An 18,111-nucleotide genomic window follows, 5' to 3' on the forward strand; every position below is an offset into this window, starting at 1 on the left:
TCTCTTTCGGATGATGAAATTCCAACAAAAGCAGCGCAAAAAACAATACTACGAGAAAGAGGAATTACTCTGCGCAAAACAAACTACGCGGGCCTCCTCTGCCCCGATGCTGTTTTCGACGACGTAATACGCTCTCGCTCTCGTAACAGCAGCACTACGACCGTAAGCGAGAAAATATGATGGGCTCCTCAACGCGGAGAAGAGGCAAAGGTGGTGGTGTTTAATGTGAAGATCCAACCCTACTCTTCTCGGAGGAGACAAAAAAAAAGCGAAGAGAGAAGACAGGAAGAAGAAAAAAGTGTGTGTCTCTCTTTCTCTCTCTCTCTCTCTCTCTCTCTCTTTCTCAATGATCTATCTATCAGTCGCTGTTCTCTTCTAAGCTGGTTGCCGATCCTGGATAAATTTAGCGTATTGTTCGTCCGTCGGTTCTGGGCACCTTTTTTCGAGCAAGTAGTTTTCGCACTCGTGGTGCTCTCTGTAACGAGCCCAAGCGATATAGGACCACAGGTCGAGAGGCACTTTCGCCTCTTCGATTAAGTATTTGAGACAATCGAGTCGGCCATAAAGTGCAGCGTTTCCCACGAGAGCGAACTTTACCACATCAGATATCTTTCTTTCTTCAACAAGATATTTCAAGATGTTTATGCGACCATATCCTGACGCCTGTATTGCCGCTTTCCCCTCCGTATCTCGCGAAGGTTTCACTTTGTCGACAAGAAAGCGAAGACAGTCGAGGTTTCCTCCAATAGCAGCTTGTTTACACGACTTTTCTTCATCACACGGGCAACCATTAGAGAAGCAGTACTTCAGCATCTCGAGATTACCTATATCTGCTGCCACTTTAATCGTACTTTCATCCCACCCGCAATGTTTCACTTCTCTCGCCCACTCGAGGAACTCGAGTTTGTTCGTTTCAGCAACTTGCCTGCAAAACCAGGCTTGATCTACCACGTTTCCTTGAGTATCTTTCTCTCCCCAATCCATGTGATTCCACGCCCATTCCAACGTTGAAATTGATGAACATTCGTAAACACTTGCACTTAATCCCGATACGTTTACCCCGGCATACTTAAGCACATCACAACTCTCTCTATTCACGCTCGCAAAGAAACACCGATCCGTCTCGTTCAATTTCGAAATCACATGCGAGACAAACACATCCTTATGATGCAACACCAACCCGGTCCACAACTTGGTCGGCCCAAGCTTTAAACGCTCCAAATTCTCAATATGCTCCGCTAAAGCGTTTTCTCTCTCCTTCCTCTTCTTCCTCTTCTGCGCGCCGGAGAGTCCTTTCCCCATTATTAGTATTATTAGTATTATTAGTATTAGAACAAAGACGTTTTTTTGTTCTGTCGTATTTCTCTCGTATTTGTACTCCATTATTTTTACATCATAATCTCTCTACTTTAATTCGTTTTGCGCTTTGTGTAGTAGTATATTGCCATCTAAAAGAAGTTTAGTGGAAGAAAATGGCAGACACGAAGAAGAGGAAAGATATTTCTTCGTTGGCAAAGAGGAAACCCCGGACGAACGATGAGTCTTTTGACGAGGACGATTTAGACGACGGTAAAATTTCCAACAAAGCGACGAAAATCTCCGATGCGCAGCAACATCAGGTTGAACAAATAGTATTAAAAGCGAAACTGGAATCGAAAGCGAGGTTAAAATATGCACACGCAACTGATAACGAATTGTGCGAACCGAAAAGAGACGGCCCAGAGGTGAACTTTCCAACGAGTAAAGAAGAGTACGAGGAGTTACGGCAACGACATTCAAAAGCGGCGGCGAAAACAACAACGAAAGAAGAAAAAGAAGAAGAAGAAAAAGACGAAGAGGAAACGACGACGACGACGAAATGGGTCCAATCGTACGACCAGACGCAAGAGGAGTTTTATTACTTCAACCCGCAAACGAGAGAGACGAGGTGGGAAGAGCCGGAGGAAACGACGATTAAGATTGTCAGAGACGAAAGCGCGTTGGCGGAACACAAGAAACGAGCGCTGTTCGCGAGCGTGAGTAAAGAAGAGTTGGAGGAGATTGAGCGAGAAGCGAGAGGAGAGATTGGGGGATCCGGACGAGCAAAATCGCCACCATCTCCGACGGGTACGAGCGTCGTCGCGGCAAATGCGCCGCAAATGGGATGGGAGTACGAAGACGATTCTGGAAATTGGCAAGGACCGTTCCAAACGGAACAGTTGCAAATGTGGCGAGCGGCGTTGCCGATGAATTTGAAGGTGAGGCAACACGGAACGACAAAAAAGGAATCTGATGAGTGCACCTCGTTAGCTTTGTTATTAGGTGACGCACATTTAAGGAAAAGATGCGAAGCGTTAGGTGCGGTATTACCGTTGAGATGTACGGCGGTAGAAGCGGAGCAGGTGATGATGGCGGCCATCGCGGCGCGAGATCGAATCGCGAAAGAAAATTTGAACGGGCTAGCCAGCGATGATGGAGATGAATATGACGAAGGAGAAGATAAAAAGAACAACGGCATAGAAAAACTGAACCGATGGGCGCAAGCTGCTTTGGAAGGTTTACCGGAAAACGACCGAATAGAACAAGAAAAAATAGCCATGGAGAACGCGACAGGCGTGCGCTCAAGCGCGCGTATCGACGCGAACGATGAAGGCGAAGACGCGTCGGAACGGTTCGCCTCTGTTGGTACGTATAACAAAGTCACCGGTCGCGTCACCGCCGAGGTCAACGAGCTCCTCCAACGGCGTCGCGCGGCTGGTCCACCCGGCGGCGCCGGCGCAGCGTACCGAAACATTGGTTTAGAAAATTACATCGACCCGGCAAAGATGGACGAGGCCATGAGAGAGATTCAAAAAGCTAGACACCAAAAGTTATCGAGAACGGAAATCGAAAAAAGAAAAGCGCGAAAGAAGGAGATGAAAAAGAAACACGGCGATAACTGGCTCCGCGAAGATTGGGCCGACTGATAGCCGCCTGATATTATAGCACATAGATAAATTTTAGCATACGCGTTTTTAATTGATAAAAATTAAAATAGAAAGTAACAACAAAGCATCGACGAAGCGTTCTGTTGTCTTTCATGTCTTTCGTTGTTCGAATTGTTTTAGAACGAATAAATCTTCACGCCATCATCATCTATGGACGAGGGCGAGGAAGCTGTCGGAGACGAAGAACCACCGCCTCTGTCTTTAAACCTCCAGTAACCGGCGAGCATAGAACCGAGGCAGCTGTGCACGGTGGCGGAAATCGCGGGAACTACCGCCACCAACGGATCCTTCGCGAAGTGTGCCGCGGCTAACACGACGCCCAACGCGGAATTTTGCATGCCGACTTCAATACTCGCCGTTCTCGCGTCTCGACTCGGAAAACCGAAGATTTTCGCACCGATGTACCCGAACATAAACCCAAGCGCGTGTAAACAGATAACTGCAAACAAAATATCCTGTCCGGCACCTAAGATCGCCTCGGAGTGTTTCCCGATGACCGAAGAGCAAATTAACGCCACCGCGCCGACGGCTAACAACGGACACACCGGAGACACAATCCTCGCAACTCTCGGAAAGACCTTCTTCAACGCAAATCCAGCGGTAACTGGCATTACCACCACTTGCGCGACGGAAGCGACCATAGCCATGGAATCAACCTCGATGATCCCAGTCGGCGCGCCTTTCGTCTTGGACGCCGCTACTAACAACGGCGCCATCAACTTGCTCGTCAGAAACGGCGTCGCAAACGCCGCCAAACACGTGCTCAACGTCGTCAACGCCACCGACAAAGAGACGTTTGCGTTCGCCAAAAACGCCACCACATTCGAAGCCGCTCCGCCTGGACAACACCCGACCAAAATCAACCCGAGTCTCGCGCTCTTCTCCAACCCGAACATCTGGCCGACGAAGAACCCGAGCAACGGCATTATGGTAAACTGTAACAAAGACCCGAGAAACACGCGCGCGGACCCTTTCACCGAGAGCATTTGCCTCAACGACCCTTCGTCCAACGTCACGCCCATGCCGAGCATGGCGATTCCCAACGCCGGCGTCACGATTTCCGATTTCGAGAGCGGCGCGACCACAGTTGGGTTAAAAAGCCCAACGAGAGCGCCCAAGACAATCCACAGTGGAAACAAGTTCGCCAGAGTGTTTAAACTCGATTCGATCGAATATCGCAAATTTATCGCGTTCGTTTTCAAATCGCCTCTTCTTTTCCTTCTTTTGTTATTATACTCATTCTTCAACACGCTCGAGGAGGAGGATACGGAGGAAGAAGAAGATGAAAATGCAGTCGTTTTTGCGTTTCGCGCTTTTATGGCGAAAGGAGGTTTTGGGTGCACCCCCATCATCACCAACGCGCGCGTCGTCTTTACTCTTCTCCTTGAAACGCAGAGTGAACTTTTCCCAACCACAAAAGATCCATTCTTAGGACCGTTAGGAGACCACCCGAATCTGTCGCCACCGCATAAAAAACCACCACCAAAACTTTTCCTCGAGGACGAGGAGGAGGATTTGGAGGAGAGCACGCAATTTAAGCATCGTTGTTGCGTGTGCACTGTCGCTGCTGAAATCATCGTCATCATCGCATCGTCTAAATCTCTTTTAAGAGTCGTATTAGTATGGACTCTTTGCTCTTTTTTTCCTTTTGAAAAAAAAAAAGGAAGAGAGAGAGTCAAAAACAGTCAATAGGGTTGGACACCCCAACCTAAATTTCCCGCCTTTTTGAGACCAGACCTTTCTTTCGAAAAAAACTGTTGTTGTTCGTCATCCTTCATTTCTCCAAGACTCTTCTTCTCTTCGTTACCGGCACACACATCACATCTAAAGACCAAGCGGTATCTGATACTACCCGTTTGGAGAGCACGTCACCGTTATTAGAATCACACGTCTGAGCACATCTCTTGGCGTTTTTTACCATTGAACGGAGTAGAAACTGAGTGAGAGTCAGAGAGTAAATTCTGAATTTGTTTTCTTCATCCTTCGTTTTCCCGAGAGAGTATCTACTTCTTCTCTTTCGATTACCTAAACGCGAGAAACATGACGGAGCGAGAGCGCAATAATCGAGAGAGAACGCAACAACAACAACAACAACAACAGATGGAAGAGATTCGCTCGTTACACGCGGCGAGGTTTCGAAACGAACGCGCTTTACCGTTACCGCCGAGGAATCATTCCGTCGTGCAAAATCCAAATCCGCCTCCTCCGCTTCCGAATCAAACGACGACGAGAAGGGAGGAGGAACGACAACAACCGCCGCGAGAACAACAACAAAATCAACAACAACAGAGAACGCATACGAGTGGGATTCCAAATTTTATACCGGGCGCGTTAAACGTTGGGATCGCGATGGCGCACGCGAGGCACGCGTTAGGGAGACACTTGCAGCAGCAGCAGCAGCAAAGGCACCAAGAAGGAACGACTTCTACGCCGCCGGGCGGAGAAGATGTAGAAGAAGATGTAGATGAAGATGTAGATGAAGATATTGAAGAAGAAGAAGAAGAAGAAGACATTGCAGACGAGGAGGTGTTGCCGAAACCGTCGTATCTGACCGACGACCATTTGCTCGCGATGGAGTGCGCCAAGACCGGGAAGGCGCCGGAGCAGTTGGAGAGCGAATATAAAGACGAGGTGTTGGCGAGGAAGTGGCAGATGAAAGAGGCGAGGATGGAAGAGACGAGGCAGAGGAGGATGGTGGAGAGACGACAGGCGCATCAGCAGCAGCAACAACAACAACAACAACAACAACAAGGAGGGTCGAGAGTTCGAAGAAGAGACGAAGTGAACGAAAGGCCCGGCGATTCCGTTCGCCGAAGGCAAACGAGGATCGAGATACAAGTCGGAGGGCCAAATGGACCAGTTTTTCGATCCGTCATGGGTGGTCCGGGTATGATGGATATGCTCGGCGGAAATAGCGGACAGCAGCATCAGCAACAACAACAACAACAACAACAACAACAACAACAACAAAACGGGATGCCAGGCGGCGATCCGTTCTTAGAAATCATGCGAGAAGTGCTCGGACAACGCGCGCCGGGCGAGGCAAGGGAGGACGTTTTGAACGATAACAATCGATTCGAGAGGGCGTTTAGGAACATGTTTCAATCGATAGAGCAGGAAAACGCGGCGACGATGGGTGATGGTGCGATGCCGCCTGGATTTATGCCTGGTTCCATCCGAGGTTTCCACGACTTGTTACGAGCCATGCACGGCTTCGCCGCCGAGCACGCCAACGGAGGCGAAAATTTAGCCGAAGCGCCTTTGACGCAACAACAAATCGACGCCATGGAAATCATTACCGCTAAAGGTGACGAGAATAATGGTGCGTGTGCGAGTTGCTCGGTTTGTTTGTCCGATATTGAAGGCGGAGAAAATATGAAGAGGTTGTCGTGCGGTCACTGTTATCATTCGCCGTGTATAGATACGTGGTTGTTACGATCTCGCATTTGCCCCACCTGTAGACACGACTCGACGAAACCGCCGATGGCAGCCGCGTCGACGGAGGCGCAACGAAGGAGCGACATGGATTAGATACATACATACATACATGGATTAGATACATACTTTACTGCGGGCTACGCTTTAGCTACTATTAGTACAACAACAGAAATTTGCTATTATTCGCCCTTACTTGGATTGCTTGCGCTGCGATTCTTTCTAAGTCCGCGGACGTTTTCTCTTTTCTACTTTCATTTTTTCCCATAGCAACCTTAAATCGTTATCGATCTCAGAGTCCTGCTCCTCTTTTTCTATTTCGGGTTCAACGACGGTGCCGTTCTCCATATCGTCAGAGTCTCTCGATCTCTTATTCGCTGCCGCTTCCATTTTTTCCCTCGCCGCATCTTCCTCCAGTTTCTTCAATCTCGATTTCTTATTCTGAAACCAATTAAACACGTTGCACTCTTGAATGGGGCCGAGCGCGCTCAACTCTTCCGTCACTTGTTTCAATTTTTCTCCCCGCGGCGTCGTCGTATCATTCGCGAAGAGCTGTTCTAAACGCTCGAGCTGTGCTGTCGTCCGTTGCCATCGAACTTTCCCGGGAACGGAATACACTCCAGTGTTGGAGAATATCGAGGCTGGTGTTTTTCGCTCTTTGTGCGGTTTCTCTACTGACTTGGATTCCTTGTCGTCCATCTCGTCCTCGTTTTCATTATCATCGTCGGAGTTGTCGCCATCGTTATATTCTTCTTCTTCTTCTTCTTCTTCTTCTTCATCATCTTCGTCGTCGTCGTCGGATGATGATGCATCTGAATCCGCATATCTTAGAGGATTTGATTTCCGAAGCTTTTTTACTTTCTTCTTTCGTTGCGGTCGCTTCTTTACCTCTCGCTCCTCTTCTTTTACTTCTTCTTCTGCTACTCCTTCTGTCTCTCTGACATCGTCTTTTACGTCTTGCTCTGTCTTCAACTCGCGTTTACGCTTTAATCGACTTCCCTCCTTCCGTGAATTGTTGCGCTTCTTCCTTACTATGGTTGTGTCTCGGTCGATGACCTTGAAGTAAATGCAGTCCTGTATTTTTTCCTTGTACGCCTTTAAAGAGCACCCGAATTTCTTTTCTAGCTCTTTGCGAACCTCCTTGGTTGATATTCGTTTGCCTCCTCCCTCTTTGACTCGTACGATTATCTCGAACACTGCCTCCTTCAGCTCTTCTTCAGTCGGCGGTGATCCAGATTTGCGCGCGCGATGATGACTTCCCCGAATTGGCATGTCATCGTCGTCGTCGTCTTCGCTGGCATCGCCACTGTTATTATTGTTGTTCTTATTATTATCATTATCGAGTTCTTCTTCGGCGGCGGCGGCGGCGGCGGCGGCGTCTTCTCGCTCTTCGCCAACATCCGCACCATCTTCTTTTGGCTTTTCCACGCTCAAATACGAGCCATCGATTAATGCTGGAAATGTTGCTTCTAATTGACTCGTGTACGTCTCTTTGTTCCCGTCATCGACGGTGTCTTTGAGAGTGTGGCCTGCGTCGCGCGCTTTAAGCTTCGCGTGAAGCATGGCGAGTTCTCGAACTCGGTCCAACATAGCTCTCGGGATTTCTCGTTTCTTGTCGCCGCCGGACTTACCAGCGGCTTCTCGTCCAGACGGCGTCGGTAATGTTGCGGTTCGAAGCAAGGTGCGCCACTTGTCCTTCAAATCAACCGCGGTGCGATGTTCAATTTCCGGAAACCCAAGCTTTTTAATATCGGCCCATTTACCGCCGCCGCATCTGGAGACGCCTTCAATCAAAGCCTGAGTTTCGTCTAATCCCCACGGGTTGTGATGTTTCGAACGTCGAGGACCGCCTTGAGGGTTCGGTTCACTACCACACGCGGCGGTGGTTCCGGTTGATTTCGTATTTGTACCGGCGATCGCGTCGTTGCCACCGCCATGCTCTGCTTCGCCATCGTTGTCGTCCATGTCAGTGACTTTCGCAGTGATATCCGCTTGTATTTTTGCGTGTGTTTCAATAACATTTACTATTTCCTTGAAACGCATTGAACCCGGGCTTCCGGGTTCCCAATCGTTCCATTCTTTATCAATAGTAGCATGGTTTGGTGGTGGTATAACCATCCCATCAACTTCGTCGTCTGGGACAATAAAATCCTCAAGATCACTTCCGTCATCTTCAGATTCGTCTACGATTTCACTGTCTTCATCCGAATCTATATCATCTATCATTGTTGTGCACTCGTCATCATCTTCTTCTTTTTCTTCTTCTTTTTCTTCTTCTTTTTCTTCTTCTTTTACTCTCGGTTCCGGTAACTTTTCTTCCAAAGGAGTTTTCTTCTCACCATTTCTCGAGAACAACCGTTTCACCGGCCCTATGATGGATGAAAACCATTTACTAGGGCTCGCGAGCGTTGCTGTCACCTCTTTTTCTTCGTTCCCGTGCCCGATGGCTCCGTCAGCTGACTGCGTAGGAACAATATCGTCGTCGGCGTCCTCCTCCTCCTCCTCCTCCTCCTCCTCCTCCTCCTCCTCCTCCTCCTTCTCTTCCACTTCTTCCTCTTCTTCGTCGTCTTCATCCTCAATATCTGCGTCGGCGTTGACGTCGCCGAGCTCTTGTTGTCTCTCTCTTTCGAGGCGCTCTTCTTCTTTTTGTCTCATTCTCTGTTCGAGATATGCGTTCAGCACGTCGAATCCGTCGCTTTTTTGATTGTTCACGAGCGGTATGCGGTTGACTGGCTGTTCCTTCGATGGGCCTCGCACGGACGGCTGCGATTTGAGGTTTGACTTGATGTACAAATCTTCTTCCGAAGAATGAAGAATGACATCCCGAGTCGTCGTTAAGCTCTTCGGTAACGGTAGCCTTCTTCTATTCGGTGGTAGAGGTAGCACAGAAATCTCCTCCGGGGTTTCTTCTTCTGGAGTTTCTTCTTCTTTCTCTTCTTCTTCTTCCTCTTCTTCTTCTTCTTCTTCTTCTTCTTCTTCTTCTTCTTCTTCTTCTTCTCTTTCTTGCGGCTTTGTGGCGTCGTTTTCTCGTTCTTTTTGTTGAAACCGTTGTAAACGTAGCGGTAACTTTTTATTCGCGAGCGCGTACTTCGTCGCTGGCTTGCTCGGCGAAACGATCCTCATTTTGTGAAGCGTTTCTTTCACGTCGCCTTTGACGCCTCGTGGCGACGACGCCGAAAGCAGTCGCACGTCTGAAATGTCGTCTCTAGGCGAATTGACCGACAGTTTCGTCGTGTTCATTTTTGTCGTCGTCGCTGTCGCTTGCTCGCGTCTTCTTTCTGTTTCAAAAACTGCTTTTAACACTAAGTTCTCTTCCGATTGCGACGATGGCCGCAGAAACGTTTTCAGACTCCTCACGTGTACCGAGCGAACTTCTGATAACCCTTTCCTCTCCGCCTCTTTCACGGTGTCGTCCCTCGTGTTGCCGATAATCTTCCTCGGTTGGATTCTTTTCACGAACGTTTCCAGTTCGCTGTAACTGCTGTGTAAAGAATACGGAACCGATCGGCGAACCCAGTCTGTTTTCTCCTCGTTCGTCATCTTTTCCCGTCGTTCCGTATCCATCTCTTGTTTCTCGTCCTCCTCTCGCATCTGTTCGGTGACGCGCGCCCAGCCCGTCGGACTGATGACCAACGGTCCCCACTCCTTAAAGTTCTTCAACCCGGCCACCAACGGTCCGCACACGTTCTCTTTGTGTCTCCCCATGGCCTTGGGGAGTACGCGCACTCTCGTGCTTTCGTTTTCTCCGAGACTGTTACACACGTACTCTTTCTCAAATCCTAACTTTAACCAATCGTTGTATCGATCTTTGTGCAAATAGACTTTCGATTTCGTCGCTTGGCTCAGCGCTATGACGATGTCTTCTTTACCTAAAGAATCTAACAAAAGAATCACCGGACGCTCCGGCTCGATTTCCGTGACTAACTTTACGATGCGTTCCAAAGCGACAGCTCTGGGTGGATGATCGTACTCTGGATTGTTGTACGTGTTGTCGAGATACAAAACGTCCACCGCTTGCGTTTTCGAATTATCGAGCACTTTCGGCAACGGCGTCGCGTTCTTCAAAGTTGTGTTATTGTTGTTGTCGTACCCGAGGTCCTGGGAACCCGTCGTCAAACTCGGACTGCTCGAAGACCACATCGCAGAAAGTGGCACGTCGTTCAACATGCTAAAAAAATTCTTCCTCAACCCGTTGTTGCTTCCGCTTCCGTTGCTCCCGGGCGTCGGTAAACTCATCCTCTTCCCGCTCGGCAAACTCCCGCTCCAATCTTCCCTCCGGAAATCCCCGGTGTGTAAAACTTTCCCAAACGTTCCTTCGAAGACAAACATCGCGGACCCGGGACAGTGCCCGGCGTCCAAGCAGTACACGTTGAACCTCAAATCTTCTTCTTTCGTGTTTTTCTTATTAGAAACAACCTCGACCACCTCCACGGAATCAAACTCCAACACTTTGACTTTCGATTCCAACCTCGGAAATCGTTTCACCAGTAAAATATTCGTGATTTCCGTGCAATATATCCTCCCATTATTATCGTTCTCGAACGTATCTTCCCGTAATCCTCGCAAGTGATCTTGGTGCATGTGCGTTAGAAAGTAAAACGTTGGGATTTGATGAAGGATGTTGTCGTTGTTGTTTGTTGAGAATGCATTTTTTTTCCCCCAAGTGTCCACGCGTATTTCGAATCTGTTTTCAACTCGTATCGTGCACTCCGAGAGTAACGCACCTCCTCCCGAACCGAGGGCATGAGAAGTAGTAGTGTTGTGACCACCAAAACCACCACCACGATCGTTCATGGTGTTGTTCGTGTTGTTCATCAGCAGAGCGTTTTTTTTCTGGACCCTCGAGGGGTTTTTGGTTTGTGTGCTCACAATTAAATTTTAAAATTTGAAGCAAAAAACGACGTGACCGCACATTTTTCTAATACGAAGAAAAAAGAATAATAAAATAGAGCATAATAGAGCATAATACTCTTTGAGAAAGAAGAAGAAGAAGGAGCGGGTCGTCATGGCGGAAGCTGTGGTAGATGTGGAGCGTTTAAAGCTTGGTCCGACGAAGTTGTGGACGGGATTGGTGTTGCATCATAAGGATGTGTTTGTCTCGCATGTGATTCCGAAATTGAATAGGACAGATCGGTGTTTCTTTTCACTGGTGAATAGAGAGAGTTGGGATGTGCTTCAGTATGCCGGGGTAAACGTATCGGAATTAAGATTGACTGTTGCCAAATGTTCATCGATTTCGACGTTGGAAGTGGTGTGGAATAACTTTCCCTGGGGAGAGAGAGATAAAAGCGGAAGAGTGGCAGATCAAGCCTTGTTTTGCTGGCAAGTTGCTACAACGAGCAAACTCGAGTTGCTCAAGTGGGCGAGAGAAGTGAAACAGTGCGAGTGGGATGAAAGGACGATTGTCGAGGCGGCATGTTTTGGTAATCTCGAGATACTTAAGTACTGCTTCTCTAATGGTTGCCCGTGTGATGAAGAAAAGTCGTGTAAACAAGCTGCTGCTAGAGGACACCTCGACTGTGTTCGATTTCTTTTCGACAAAGTGAAACCTTCGCGAGATACGGAAGAAGATGCGGCACATCAGGCGGCAGGACATGGTCGCATAAACATCTTGAAATATCTTATTGAAGAAAGAAAGGTATTTTATGCAGTAAAACTCGACTGTGTGGCAACCGCTACAAGGTTTGGCAAACTCGATTGCCTCAAATACTTAGTCGAAGAGGCGAGAGTGCCTCTTGACAACTGTCGATACGTCGCTTTCGCTCGGTATTACGAGCAACCCGAGTGCGAAAACTACTTGCTCGAAAAAGGGTTCTCGGAACCAACGGACGAAGAATACGCCGCATTTGTCGAGGAAGAACCCCATCACCATCAGTAGAGAACGTCCACCTTCAAGAAAGAGTTCATCATCGATGGATTGATGATTTAGAAAAAGAGAGAGAGAGAGAGAGAGACAATATTTTGTTGAATAAAATTGAAACACACAGACCCATTTTCTTTCAGAAAACGTCAGTCAGATTCTCTCGTTTAACAGAGCACGCGCAAGAAAACAAAGACAAAGACAAAAGAGAGAAGAGTTCTTCTCACCTTCTTCTGTTGAGCTATTCTATAGTTGTGTCGATCGATATTGGCGATAAAGAAATATGGATTTAGACGGCGTTTTCGACGACGACGACGGCACCGCCGAAGTCCTCAACGATCTGAAAAATTCCACCACGGAGGACGTCCTCGTGCGCGTCCGTTTACTCGAAAACGAAATACGAGTCCTGCGAGACGAAAGCAACCGATTACAACTGGACGTCGGCAGCGAACGAGAACGAGTGAAAGATAACATGGAGAAAGTGAAACTGAACAAACAGCTTCCGTATTTAGTGGCCTCGATCGTGGAAATTTTAGATCTCCAACCGGAAGACGAGGACGAGGAGGCGGACGCGCAAGCGGATTTGGACGCGCAAAGGAGCGGGAAAGCGGTGGTTTTGAAAACAACCACCAGACAGACTATCTTTCTCCCGATAGCTGGGTTAGTAGACGCGAAGGATTTGAAACCGAGCGACTTAGTCGGCGTGAATAAGGATTCGTATTTGATCTTGGATACGCTTCCGGCGGAGTACGACTCGAGGGTGAAAGCGATGGAGGTGGACGAGAAACCAGTCGAGGATTACTCCGACGTCGGGGGGTTAGATAAGCAGATTCAAGAGATGAGAGAGGCGATTGTTTTGCCGATGACGCACAGAGAACACTTCGTAAAACTTGGCATACGAGCGCCAAAAGGATGTTTGTTATACGGCCCGCCGGGAACGGGGAAAACGCTGTTGGCGCGAGCGTGCGCGGCGCAAACGAACGCTTGTTATTTGAAGTTAGCTGGGCCTTTGTTGGTGCAAATGTTCATCGGAGACGGGGCGAAATTAGTTCGAGACGCGTTCGAGTTGGCGAAAGAGAAAGCGCCGGCGATTATATTCATCGATGAAATCGACGCCATCGGTACGAAACGTTTCGATTCCGATACCAACGGCGATCGCGAGGTGCAAAGAACTATGTTAGAATTGTTGAACCAATTAGATGGTTTTAGTTCGGACGATCGAGTGAAAATTATCGCCGCGACCAACCGAGCGGACATTTTAGATCCCGCGTTGTTGCGCTCTGGACGTTTAGATCGAAAAATCGAGTTCCCTCACCCGAACGAAGACGCCCGTTCGCACATCTTACAAATCCACGCGCGCAAAATGAACGTCTCCCCGGACGTAAACTACGACGAATTAGCCCGAGGCACGGACGATTTCAACGGCGCGCAATTAAAAGCCGTCTGCGTGGAAGCTGGGATGTTAGCGTTGCGAAGAGACGGGACGACGGTCAACCACGAAGATTTCGTCGAAGGCATCGTACAAGTCCAAGCGAAGAAAAAGAGCGACTTGGCGTACTTCGCTTAATAGAAAAAGGGAAGTCAAAGAAGAACAAAGGAAAAAGAAGAGCACAACAAAACGCGTGATACTAGCAATACTATTTTTAGAGAAGAAAGGCATATAATTATACACATAAAGTGTGCCTTACTCTTGGGCAAAGTGAACCTATAAAGTTCCTCCTCCTTTAAAATGTCGATTTTCCTCTCTTTTCCTCTGTGTCTCAGAAGTCAAAAATTGGGGCTTATGTCCTCAGATTAACACACACTTTGAACACAACAACACGATCAAAAATGGCGATCGCAGAACCTCAGACGACTTCAAAGAAAGAGGACGATGAAATCTCTCTGGCGGATTCCGACGACATGGGCGTCGACGACGACGCGGCGTTCGCGTTACCGCCGACCAAAATCGAAATCGATCCTTCCACGGGGATCAAAACGGTCACGGAGTACCGAGTGAAAGAAGACGGATCGAAAGTTCGGTCGATCAAACGAGTGAAAGTGCACAAAGTGTCCAAAACGGTGACGAAGGAAATGCTGGAGAGGAAAAACTGGGCCAGGTTTGGCGACGCGGCGAGGTATAAAACAGGAGACGAGAGCATGACGGCGGTGTCTTTAGAGGAGATTTTCTTGGAGCGAGCGAGGTTGCAACCGAAATCGGAGTTGGAGAAAGCGAACGATCCGTTGAAGGCGATGGCGAGCAGTCAAACGTCTCTGTTAGTGTGTAGAATTTGCGGGAAGAAAGGGGATCACTGGACGACGAAGTGTCCGTATAAAGATTTGGCGGCGATGGGCGACAAACCGCCGGGAAGCGACGGACCGGGCGGCGATAAAGCCGGCGGCGGCGCCGGCGGGTACGTGCCGCCGTCGAGAAGAGCCGGGGCGAGCGCTGGTGAAGGTGACTCCATGAACAGACGAAGAGAAGAAAATTCGGTCCGAGTATCCAACTTATCCGAAGACACGAGAGAGCAAGATTTACAAGAGTTGTTCAGACCGTTTGGTCCCGTGACCAGAATCTACGTCGCGTTCAACCGAGAAACCGGAGAGAGCAGAGGGTTCGCTTTCGTCAATTTCGTCAACAGAGACGACGGTCAAAGAGCCATCGACCGTTTGGATGGGTTCGGTTACGATAACTTGATCTTAAGAGTCGAATGGTCCGCGCCGAGAGAGGAAAGACGATAAAATTTCATCGTCGAGAGCCAACCAAGAATCAAAGAGGGACGACGAGAGGAAAAGAAGAGGAGACATTCATCATCATCATCATCATTAGCGCGTAATACTAAACTTTAAAGTGTTTTTATATTTTAGAAAGAAGAAGAGAAGAAAATGAATACCCTGCGTACGCGCTCAAAAGTCACAGACACATATGAAAACCATGCAAGCACGATAAGGCAAAAGAAAGATTAAATCGTCACACTTTCCTGCGCTTAATAAAGACAAAGACAAAGAAGATCATCGCGATGGCACAGACCTGTTGCGGTTGTTATCGTCCTCATCGTTCTTCTCCCGTTCTGTCTCGCGTTCAGCCGATAAAGGAGAAGACAACAAAGAAGAACAACGGGATTTTGGGGAGAAATGCGCAGCCGTCACGGATAACAAAACGAGGCGAAATGCAGAAAAGGAACGCGGCACCGCCTTCGGAAGGCGGGCCGAAGAAACCTCCGGCGAGCAGAGAGGAGATGATTGACTTTTTACGGAGCGGGTGCAAACCGAAAGAGAATTGGAGGTACGTTCGATGACGATGATGAGATCATGTATCGTTTGTTCGTTTAAGTAGTTGTTTGGATAATAACACCAAAGATTGGTGGGGCAACAACAAAAAGTCGCGCGCGCACGTTTCGATACTCAGAGAACTGACGACCGTGATCTTCTCTCGTCGCGTTTAATAATTATTATCTTTTTGTTCTTCGTATTATTCTTCTCGCTGTGATTAACGACGACTCTCTTTGACAACAAACATCTACTAAACAGAATTGGAACCGAACACGAAAAGTTTGGCTTTTCGTTGACCGATAACAGCCGGATGCCGTACGCGGTTATCGATTACGTGTTGAGCGGGTTAGTCGAGAGATACGGGTGGGCTCCGTTGAACGAGAAGTGTCCAATAATTGGTTCGTGCACGAATGCGGATGGGACCGTGCGAACGGTGAATATCATCGGCGCGACGAAGAATGGAATGAACGTGACTTTGGAACCGGGAGGACAGTTTGAGCTTTCCGGAGCGCCGTTGGATACGTTGCACGAAACCGTAGAGGAGACGAGAGCGCACATTAAGCAAGTGTGCGAACTCGCTGCGGAGAAAGGGTACGGGTTTTCCGGAATTGGATTCGACCCGAAACATTCCGTGGAGGAAGTGCCGATGATGCCGAAAGGGAGATATAACATCATGAAGAACTACATGCCTAAAGTCGGGACGACTGGGTTGGATATGATGTTTCGCACGTGCACGATTCAAGTCAACGTGGATTTCTCGAGCGAGGCGGATATGGTGAAGAAATTTCAAACGTCATTGGCGTTGCAACCGCTAGCTACGGCGTTGTTCGCGAACTCGCCGTTTAAAGATGGTAAAGATTGCAACATGTGTTCGTTGCGATCGGACGTGTGGAAAGATACGGATAACGACAGGTGTGGGACGTTACAGTGGGCGTTTGACGACGATTTTGGGTTTGAGAAGTATGCCGAGTACATGATGGACGTGCCGATGTATTTCATATATAGAAATGGAGGGTATATTGATGTTACCGGTTTATCTTTCCGCGATTTCATGGCTGGGACTTTGAAAATTTTACCAGGTGAAAAGCCGACGATTGATGATTGGGAGCAACACTTAACGACGAGTTTCCCGGAAGTGCGATTGAAAAAGTACATGGAAATGCGAGGTGCTGATGGTGGAAGTGAGGAAATGATCACCGCGTTGAGCGCGTTTTGGGTTGGGATTTTATACGACGAGAAGAGTTTGGACGACGCTTGGTCTATTTGTAAAAATTGGACGAGCGAGGAGCGAGAATGGTTGCGGAACGACGTCACCGCAAACGGGTTACGGTCGACGTTTGAAGGCGGGATGACGTGTTTAGATTTGTGTAAAAAGTGCGTGCAGTTCGCGGAGGATGGGTTAAAGAACCGGAATTTGGGCGAGGAAAAGTACCTAGCGCCGTTGTGGAACATCGTAAACACTGGAAAATCGCAGGCGGATATCTTGCGCGAGAAGTTACACAGCGAGTGGAACGGAGACGCGACGATGGCGTTCAAAGCGACGCAATATAAAGTATGACTGTGAAATGGACAGTAAAAGTTTAAAAAAAGACTAAATTTGTACTGTAGTATGTTTTAATGTGAAAAGAAAAGAATAGTGTGTTGAAAGTTACTACACGTTACTTATACTTTCTCACCGTCTTTGCCACGTCCCGAAAGTTTTCGTGCTCGGCTCCACCCATCTCTTCGAACAAAAACATCTCCGTCGTCGTCATCGTCGCGCCGAGCTCTTTCATTTTTTCTAAAGCGACTTCGCGGTCCACGCCCCTTTGCGACTGCACTCCGTCGCACAACACGAACGGCTTCAAAATATTCCGTCCCGCTTTCTCGTTGTGTTCCATAATCTGCTTCACCGTTTGGTACACGCACACGTGCGCTTCTACTCCCAACAACAAAACGCGTATCTCGTCCGCGTCGTACATCATCTTCGCTAAACTTTCCTCCCCGCACAGCGAGTTCGGCTGAACGTTCAAGTCGCCGTCTTTACCCATCAAAATCGCCCGAAGCATACCAAAATCCGATTTCGCGATTGGAAACTTTTCCTTTATCACCTTCTCCTCGTTTTCAGGGTGCATCTCTCTCATGCATTGCAAAACCTCCTCGGCGGTCCTCCCGAGTTTGCTCGGAACTTGTTCCGTCGCGAACACCGGCCAGTTGAATATCTTTGCAGATTCGATTAAAATCTTTGAACTTCGAACGACGCCATCGAACGCATCGATCGACGGGCGGAAACATTCTTGCACGTCGCACATAAAAACGACCGTCTTTTGAAAATCTTTCTTCCGGTCGCGATGCGTCTCGGATTGTTCCGGGTACCTATATAAGAAGAATACATCGTGATGAGTTTTCCAATGCAAAAAGATACGAAAAGTGGTTACATTGATTCTATCGCTTGGGTTATGAGATCTTTCTTGCTCGTGTTCATTCCAATTTCCATTTTTCTGTTATTGCTTTTGTTGTTGATGATTATGTTGTTTCTTACATTCGTTCGTCTCGAGCTTGTTGGGATAAAAAAGGTAATGCTGCTTCGATGAATTAGGAGTGTTTTGATTCGATGAT

At 48.2% G+C, this 18,111-nt stretch overlaps 10 protein-coding genes across 10 annotated transcripts; 6 read left to right on the forward strand and 4 right to left on the reverse strand.

The window, feature by feature from the left end:
* Positions 1-375: 375 nt before the first annotated feature.
* Positions 376-1,383, reverse strand: Bathy05g04380 (the record flags this gene model as incomplete). The annotated part of the gene is made up of 1 exon (XM_007512991.1): positions 376-1,383. One exon carries the CDS (start codon positions 1,381-1,383, stop codon positions 376-378), a length of 1,008 nt encoding a protein of 335 aa, XP_007513053.1.
* Positions 1,384-1,472: 89 nt separating this feature from the next.
* Bathy05g04390 (predicted protein) lies at positions 1,473-2,945 on the forward strand (the record flags this gene model as incomplete). The annotated part of the gene is made up of 1 exon (XM_007513098.1): positions 1,473-2,945. One exon carries the CDS (start codon positions 1,473-1,475, stop codon positions 2,943-2,945), a length of 1,473 nt encoding a protein of 490 aa, XP_007513160.1.
* A 137-nt stretch (positions 2,946-3,082) lies between these two features.
* Positions 3,083-4,543, reverse strand: Bathy05g04400 (sodium/bile acid symporter family protein; the record flags this gene model as incomplete). The annotated part of the gene is made up of 1 exon (XM_007513153.1): positions 3,083-4,543. One exon carries the CDS (start codon positions 4,541-4,543, stop codon positions 3,083-3,085), a length of 1,461 nt encoding a protein of 486 aa, XP_007513215.1.
* A 463-nt stretch (positions 4,544-5,006) lies between these two features.
* Bathy05g04410 (unnamed protein product) lies at positions 5,007-6,497 on the forward strand (the record flags this gene model as incomplete). The annotated part of the gene is made up of 1 exon (XM_007513103.1): positions 5,007-6,497. One exon carries the CDS (start codon positions 5,007-5,009, stop codon positions 6,495-6,497), a length of 1,491 nt encoding a protein of 496 aa, XP_007513165.1.
* Positions 6,498-6,623: 126 nt separating this feature from the next.
* On the reverse strand, positions 6,624-11,195 carry Bathy05g04420 (predicted protein; the record flags this gene model as incomplete). The annotated part of the gene is made up of 1 exon (XM_007512973.1): positions 6,624-11,195. One exon carries the CDS (start codon positions 11,193-11,195, stop codon positions 6,624-6,626), a length of 4,572 nt encoding a protein of 1,523 aa, XP_007513035.1.
* A 211-nt stretch (positions 11,196-11,406) lies between these two features.
* Bathy05g04430 lies at positions 11,407-12,279 on the forward strand (the record flags this gene model as incomplete). The annotated part of the gene is made up of 1 exon (XM_007512923.1): positions 11,407-12,279. One exon carries the CDS (start codon positions 11,407-11,409, stop codon positions 12,277-12,279), a length of 873 nt encoding a protein of 290 aa, XP_007512985.1.
* A 265-nt stretch (positions 12,280-12,544) lies between these two features.
* On the forward strand, positions 12,545-13,828 carry Bathy05g04440 (26S protease regulatory subunit 6A; the record flags this gene model as incomplete). The annotated part of the gene is made up of 1 exon (XM_007513027.1): positions 12,545-13,828. The coding sequence occupies one exon, from the start codon at positions 12,545-12,547 to the stop codon at positions 13,826-13,828; it is 1,284 nt and encodes a 427-aa protein (XP_007513089.1).
* A 263-nt stretch (positions 13,829-14,091) lies between these two features.
* On the forward strand, positions 14,092-14,982 carry Bathy05g04450 (predicted protein; the record flags this gene model as incomplete). The annotated part of the gene is made up of 1 exon (XM_007512955.1): positions 14,092-14,982. The coding sequence occupies one exon, from the start codon at positions 14,092-14,094 to the stop codon at positions 14,980-14,982; it is 891 nt and encodes a 296-aa protein (XP_007513017.1).
* A 278-nt stretch (positions 14,983-15,260) lies between these two features.
* Bathy05g04460 (glutamate--cysteine ligase) lies at positions 15,261-17,071 on the forward strand (the record flags this gene model as incomplete). Its single annotated transcript, XM_007513016.1, has 2 exons — positions 15,261-15,526; positions 15,772-17,071. The coding sequence occupies 2 exons, from the start codon at positions 15,261-15,263 to the stop codon at positions 17,069-17,071; spliced, it is 1,566 nt and encodes a 521-aa protein (XP_007513078.1).
* A 100-nt stretch (positions 17,072-17,171) lies between these two features.
* On the reverse strand, positions 17,172-17,804 carry Bathy05g04470 (GH19318; the record flags this gene model as incomplete). Its single annotated transcript, XM_007513043.1, has 1 exon — positions 17,172-17,804. The coding sequence occupies one exon, from the start codon at positions 17,802-17,804 to the stop codon at positions 17,172-17,174; it is 633 nt and encodes a 210-aa protein (XP_007513105.1).
* Positions 17,805-18,111: the final 307 nt, after the last annotated feature.

This window comes from Bathycoccus prasinos (assembly GCF_002220235.1).
Source record: "Bathycoccus prasinos genomic : chromosome_5".
Classification (NCBI taxonomy): domain Eukaryota; kingdom Viridiplantae; phylum Chlorophyta; class Mamiellophyceae; order Mamiellales; family Bathycoccaceae; genus Bathycoccus; species Bathycoccus prasinos.